At 37.8% G+C, this 6,898-nt stretch overlaps 1 protein-coding gene across 1 annotated transcript; it reads left to right on the forward strand.

The window, feature by feature from the left end:
- The first annotated feature begins 4,925 nt into the window (after positions 1-4,925).
- On the forward strand, positions 4,926-5,694 carry LOC130826552 (uncharacterized mitochondrial protein AtMg00860-like). Its single transcript, XM_057692135.1, has 2 exons — positions 4,926-5,044; positions 5,154-5,694. The coding sequence occupies exons 1-2, from the start codon at positions 4,926-4,928 to the stop codon at positions 5,692-5,694; spliced, it is 660 nt and encodes a 219-aa protein (XP_057548118.1).
- Positions 5,695-6,898: the final 1,204 nt, after the last annotated feature.

A 6,898-nucleotide genomic window follows, 5' to 3' on the forward strand; every position in this document is an offset into this window, starting at 1 on the left:
TTTCTTTTATTGTTGTCTTTAATTGGGTGTTGAGATTTGTGTATGTGTGGATGTTTATATTTTGATTATTTCTTTATTAAGAATGATTTGTGGTAATATGCGTTGAATTGTAAATATTGGGAATGAAATTCATTGAATTTAAAATAAAAGGAATATAAATATTTAAATAAAATAAAAAAAATTATTTAAAAAATAAAATGGACAGTAGGTGTGCCTCGACAGCGGCACCTCGAACCTCGACATTCGAGTGTGTTTTGTGTGTCATTTCTTTTAACGATTGCATTAAAGGTCACTTAAATGGTAAAATTAGTTAAAAATAGTAAATTAGCGTTAAAAATTATGAAATTTGTTACCCAACATAGTTGATGTCTTCTGAACGCAGTGGTGAAGTCGGATTTTCTATTTGAATTTTTGAAATAGTACAAAAAGGTCAATAAAGTTTCTCGTTCTATTTTAAAATTAAGAATTTATTGAGATTAATATTTAATCATTTAAAATTATGAAGTTTAGTAATACTTTGATAGTATAAAATGAAATGAATGTGTAAACACTTTCTAATACGTGCTTTTTGTGCGTGTATTTGTGTTTAGGACCTTGGTTCATAAGAGGTTGACATCTCGTTTGTTAAAGGGCCTTAATTTGATTTGCCATGCTATCAAGGTACACGCTTAGACCGTGCTTTTGTAATTAGTTATGTGAAGTAATGTTGTGTTCATTCTATAATGTGATGTTGTTTATCACTTAAGGCTTAGACACCAAAAATAATTTGAGAGTTTTGAATTGAAAATTTGAGGATGGTTGTGTTAGTTACCCACACGGGGTTAAATTATTGTAATCATTCTCATGGCAGTTTTGGATTATTACAGTCACCATGGGAGTATGCATACTTTACCTTTGACAACCCGAACAGGAAGGGCAACATCTCAGGTCGGAGGTTGCCTTGGGATTAGTTCTCCCATGTGTATTCTTCCAAACTTTGATATTACTCTGGCGACCCAAACTAGATGGGCAACAACATGAGTTGGGATTTGAAAGTCGAATATGACTTCTAAATTATTAGAGCCTTTGCATGCTAGGATGAACTCATTGCTTGTATGTAACTTGTACAATACATTGTATGAAGTCTCTAACGTCTATTGGTTTGCGTCCTCTGGTGCTTGCGATGATGTTGTCACTTGACGACTAGCAGGTTAATTGCAGGTGGGACGAATGTGTGAGGATTCAAAAGTTAGAACCTGTAATCGTGTTGACTATCGCATTCGTGTTTATGCCATTTCATCATTTGAACTTAATCATCTATATTAGCAAATATATTCTAGTTTGGACTTTATCTCGTTTTGATGAGACCGTTAGGCTCTCAAGCTGTAAACTTGAAGACTTCCGCTGATTTATTTTTATCGTTTTCTTTAGAATACTTGTTTCTTTATCACTAGAACGTCATCGATCTTAGAAACGATTTAACTTAAATGTCCGGCATGTAATCCGGAATTCATATTTACAATTGAATATACGATTCACTCTAACTCGGACTATTACAACTGGTATTAGAGACAACGTTCTTAAAATGATAAAGAAATAAACAACCTTAGTAGAGAATTGGGGAACAATCATTTGGGATGGAAATTTGTTTGAATGTAATTTGTGTTGTATGTTGTTAAGTGAGCCGATGAGGCTACTAAATGTTGTGGGTTTTGACTATTGATGAAGGTTTAAATATATTGTAATGTTTTATATTTGTTTTTTTTATGTGAAATCAGGATATATGAATAAGGGAAAGGCACCCATGGACCCACACACCCCCAATGAGACTAGGGAAGTACCGATGTGTGACTCAGAGACTACCTGGAGAGAAGTCTCTAATTCTGATATTTGGAGGGTATGGGATGGTGAAAGTATTTAAGACTATAGGAAACAGATGTACATGATTAAAACAAAAGCAGATAGGGTATGTTATGACTTAGAACTAGACCTAATTGAGCTGTATCATTTATCCGCATCTAGGAGAAGAGTAGAACCAACATGGGGGAGCCTAGTGGGGTTAATCATCAAGAAGAACCCATACAAGAGGAAGAACCCATAGAAGAGGAGGAACCCATTAAAGAGGAAGAACCCTTAGAAGAGGGGGAACCCTCAGAAGGAGAAGAACCCTTGGATGAGGAAGAACCTATGGAAAATGAATGTTTCAACGAACAGGAGAAACCTGAGTTAGCTCTAGAACCGGTAGTGGAAGGGAATATACCTGAGACTCCATTAGAGGAGTCTATTGACCCGGTGGAAAGTGACATTGAGATGTGGGCGGTTAGGCAACAATCACTAACATTTACTGAGATTTCAAGTGATGAGGAAGATGAGGAAGAAAGGTTTGCTAGTGGGTGGTCCGACAAAGAGGATTCCAAGGAAGACCTTAAGGATGACCTAGAAGAAGCACCAGTGAACAACCAAGAGTCTGAGGGTGAAGATAGTGATATGGAGGACGCAACTTCAGATTCAAGAAGTGATTCTGGAGGAGAAGAGGATGATGAAGACTTCAACCCAATGACCTATGATGAATGTTCAGACATTAGAGACGCCAAACGCTAGATCTTCTTTTAGTTATATATTTTGTTATCTTTCAACTGTGTATTCTTTTTATTTTATTTTTATGTACACCTTCGGGTAGAGTGATTTTTGATTTTATATTTTATTCTTTAGTTTCTTTTATTTTACTTGGTGTAAGAGTATTATGGTTTTGTTTCATCATATATGTGGTAATAAATGAAAATTTCAATTATTAATTAAATACTCTTATGTACGTTTGTTGTTTTCAAAAGGGGTAGAAAATAAATAAATAAATAAATAAATAATTTAAGACCTTACCTCATTACGAATCTTAGGAAATAAACTTATAGCACCATTACTTTCATTTGCAGAAGATGCCTCCAATCTCCCGGAAAAGGCTAGCTAGAAATGATACTAACCGAACTTTAAGGAGCTCGGTTAAGGCTTCTAAGGTTCGTACACCACGAGTGAGATCCTTGTTTGAACAAGCCTCAGAGATGAGCAAGAGGATTAGTCAGAGCAAACCATTTCCCTTCGATGGTAAGGGAGAACCGTCGGAGCTTGAAAACTGGTTAAGAGAGTTTGACAAACTTTTTGATGTAGTAGAGTGTCTGGAAGAATTAAAAGTCAATCAGGCTGCTTTCTATTTGACTGGGGAGGCCGATTATTGGTGGGCAAATAGTAAGGCGGGACTATTAGAGCCATTTGAGGGAGTTTTCGATTGGGCTATGTTTTAGAGAGCTATGCTAGAGAAGTTTTACCCTCTGCACGTGAGAAAAGACAAGTCGAACGAGTTCGCTCGATTCGAGATGGGTAGTTTGACTGTTGATGAATGCTACCACAAGTTTATGGAGTACATCAAATATTGTCCAAATGATGTACCCACCGAAGAGAAGAAAATGCAACACTTTGAACTAGGATTATCTTTTGATATTCAAAAACATATCGAAAGTGATCGTTACAGCACATTAGAGCAAATGTATAAGCGTGCAACTCAGGTGGGGAATATCTTACGGAAGGAGAAAGAAAAGGAGAAGGGCAGTATTATAGAGAAGAGGAAGGAACTAGTTTGTCAGAGCTCAGGAGCACCTGTAGGCTTCTATTAGAAGAAGCCAAAGACTTTTTGTGGTTTCCAAGGGAGTGGCTCTAGTGTGAATGCTGGGTACAGAGGAGAAGCGAGGTCGGTAAATCTTCTGTTCGATCGGGATAGCAAGGAAAGGAAGTATTTTTGCAGAAGGTGCGAGAAAAACCACCCTGGAAAATATTGTGAAGGGAATTTAGTTGAATGTAATTTCTGCCACAAGAGGGGGCATAGGGAGTATGAGTGCTACATAAAGAAACGAAGTGAGAATTGATAGTCAGGAGAACAACACCGGAAACAAAACTAGAACAACTTTGGGAGACAAGGCAACCAACCAACTGGGGGAGGTCATCATAGTAATAATGGTCAGAGGTTCCAATGACAATTTAATGGGGGATAGGGTCAGACAAAAGGAAATCATGTCGAGGGTTCGGGAATGCAACGAGTGGGAAACCAAAGGGGAGGAATCAATGCACAGCCGGCTGGTGTACGAGTATCTGCAATCAGTTCAAGGGATGTTGACCAGGCGACGGAGGTTATTACAGGCACATTCACCATCCATTCGATAGTTGATGTACCTTTGAAGATAGGGAGAGTTGTCTTTCCTAGTAATTTGTATGTGTTAGACATGGAGGGTTTGGAGGTAATTTCGAGAAGTGGATTGATTAGTAAAATATAAAGCTACAATTGAATGTAGAGAACAGAGAATGTTGTTGGTAGTTACACTCGGGGAAAACATTAGGTATAGAAAATACTCCAAGGGGCGTAAAACGAACTTAGTGTCGACCTTGGAGTTGCAAAGACTTGTGAGACAAGGAGATCCTTTGTACTTGTGCGACATCAGTCAGGAGGGGAAGAAGGAGGTGGACCCTAATGATATCGCTGTGGTGAATGAGTTTGTAGACGTTTTTCCTGATGAAATTCCCGGCATGCCTCTTCAACGACAAATTGATTTCACGATAGACTTGGTGCCTGGAATGAGACCAATTTCAAATGCCCTGTATCGCATGAACCCAAAGGAGATGGAGGAGTTGAAGTCTCAGCTTGAAGAATTGTTGGATAAGGGTTATATCCGACAAAGTGTTTCACCTTGGGGCGTTTCAGTGCTATTCGTGGGGAAGAAGGATGGGAGTTTGTGGTTATCTATTGATTATAGAGAGTTAAACAAGGTGACCGTTAAGAATAAGTACCCGTTACCTCGAATAGATGATTTGTTTGTCCAATTGAGGGGAGCTGGGATCTTTTCGAAAATTGACTTGAGGTCGGGTTATCATCAATTGAGGATCGCTGCGGGAGACATACATAAATGACTTTTAGGACACGTTTTGGGCACTTTGAGTTCACCGTGATGCCTTCTGGGTTAACAAATGCCCCAGCCGCGTTTATGTGTTTGATGAACCAGGTATTTAGTGCTTATTTGGATAAGTTTGTGGTAGTCTTCATTGATGAAATACTGGTTTATTCCAAGGACTCGGATGATCATGAGGAACATCTATGGTTAATTTTACAAACTCTATGAGAACACAAACTATAGGCAAAGCTGTCAAAGTGCGAGTTTTGGTGGAGAAAGTGTCTTTTTTGGTCATTTTGTCTCTAAAGAGGGTGTTTTAGTGGATCCGACAAAGATAGAGGCAGTACAGAGCTGGTTGTCGCCAAAGAACGTCACAAAAGTACGAAGTTTCTTAGGCTTAGCTGGGTATTACCGTTGTTTTGTCAAAGATTTCTCACGCATTGCTCGGCCTATGACTTCACAGATGAAGAAAGAGAAGAAGTTTGAATGGTCTGATCAGTGTGAACATGCCTTTATGACTATGAAGGAAATGTTAACTACAGCCCTTATTCTTACTCTACCCAACCCTAAGTTGGATTATATAGTTTATAGTGACGCGTTGAAGAAGGGCTTAGGTTGTGTGCTTATGCAAGATCGTAAGGTGATAGCTTACGCTTCACAACAGTTGAAGACACATGAGGTTAACTATCCTACTCACGACTTAGAGTTAGTTGCTATAGTTTTTGTTCTTAAGATATGGCGGCATTATCTATATTGTAACACCTCGTCCCATAATTATCTGTAATTACTGACGCGGAAGCACACTACGGGACAGTGCATTACGTTGACACAGAAGTAAAGGCGGAAAAAGGGAATAAAATATTATAAACTAATCAACATTATAAACATATGGCTAAATAGTAGACCTAGAAAATTATGTACTAAAAGTTTTAACTCCAAAAAAAAAAAGGAAACGTGAGGCAGAACAACCTCACATAGGTAAGTAAAATGAGGACTGTGTAAAAACTTTTTCTACTAGTTCAAAACACATGCGACACTAAATTAAAACTTCAGAGGCCAGGCTCTAAGCTCTCAAAATGTTGCCCGACGACCGATTGACAACATATAAGTATATCATTCATAATCTTCACCTGAAAATATTAACAACGGTCCACAGTCAATGAGGAGTAACTAGCATTCCTTCTAAGATAATATCTAACACATAACGTAGAAGGATAACTATGGTCATAGAAAGCTACATCAATAATTCAACACATAAATTCATTTTAATCCTTGTAATAAAATGTTCTACTGTAAACATGCACTGCATAACAGTATCCAATGTAATCATATGCAAGCATAACAGTATAAGCTGTAAAATCACACATTAATTATAGCAGAGGAACATACGCCAGTACTACACGCAGTAGTACTTCTCAAGCTTTGCCGGGATTACAATCCCTCAATTAGCGCACTAACTGTGTCTAAGAATGGCTAAACTCCCCCTATTAACATTCCATACCGAATGCAATAATCGAACGACGACAACCACCTGAGGATATGGTACTCCATACCAAGTACACTAACACACTCCATACCGAGTGTGTGGGGCCCTATAATATCACCATTCCATACCGAATGGTGGTGGCATTTGTCTCACCCATCAACCGCAGTTTAAGGGTTTTCCTCTCTATACATGTATCACATATAATAATGACATCATGAAGTATTGGGCAACCAATTCATGCTTCATGCCATCCAGGTGAAATAACTTTCATGCATCATAAGATATCCATAACATATTATATCTATGAAGCATAAATATCCTTAAAAATAAGGTTAACAACTATTTTGCATTAAAGAGGGTGGCTTAGTTTAATCCCTTCCTTACTGGATTCCTTCAGATTTTTACCAAACTTTCAAAGGTCATAACTTCCTGTTTACAGCTTCAAATTAAGAAATTTTTGAGCCTAAATTGGTTAACTTTTTATAAAATTTACCTTTCATTA

This window comes from Amaranthus tricolor, chromosome 11 (genome assembly GCF_026212465.1).
Source record: "Amaranthus tricolor cultivar Red isolate AtriRed21 chromosome 11, ASM2621246v1, whole genome shotgun sequence".
In the NCBI taxonomy this organism is placed as follows: Eukaryota; Viridiplantae; Streptophyta; class Magnoliopsida; order Caryophyllales; family Amaranthaceae; genus Amaranthus; species Amaranthus tricolor.

Coding starts and splice junctions, on each gene's coding strand:
- LOC130826552 (XM_057692135.1), top strand. CDS start 4,926: ATGACTTTTAGGACACGTTTTGGGCACTTTGAGTTCACCGTGATGCCT. Junction 5,045..5,153: donor TTTAGTGCTTATTTGGATAA/GTTTGTGGTAGT, acceptor CACAAACTATAG/GCAAAGCTGTCAAAGTGCGA.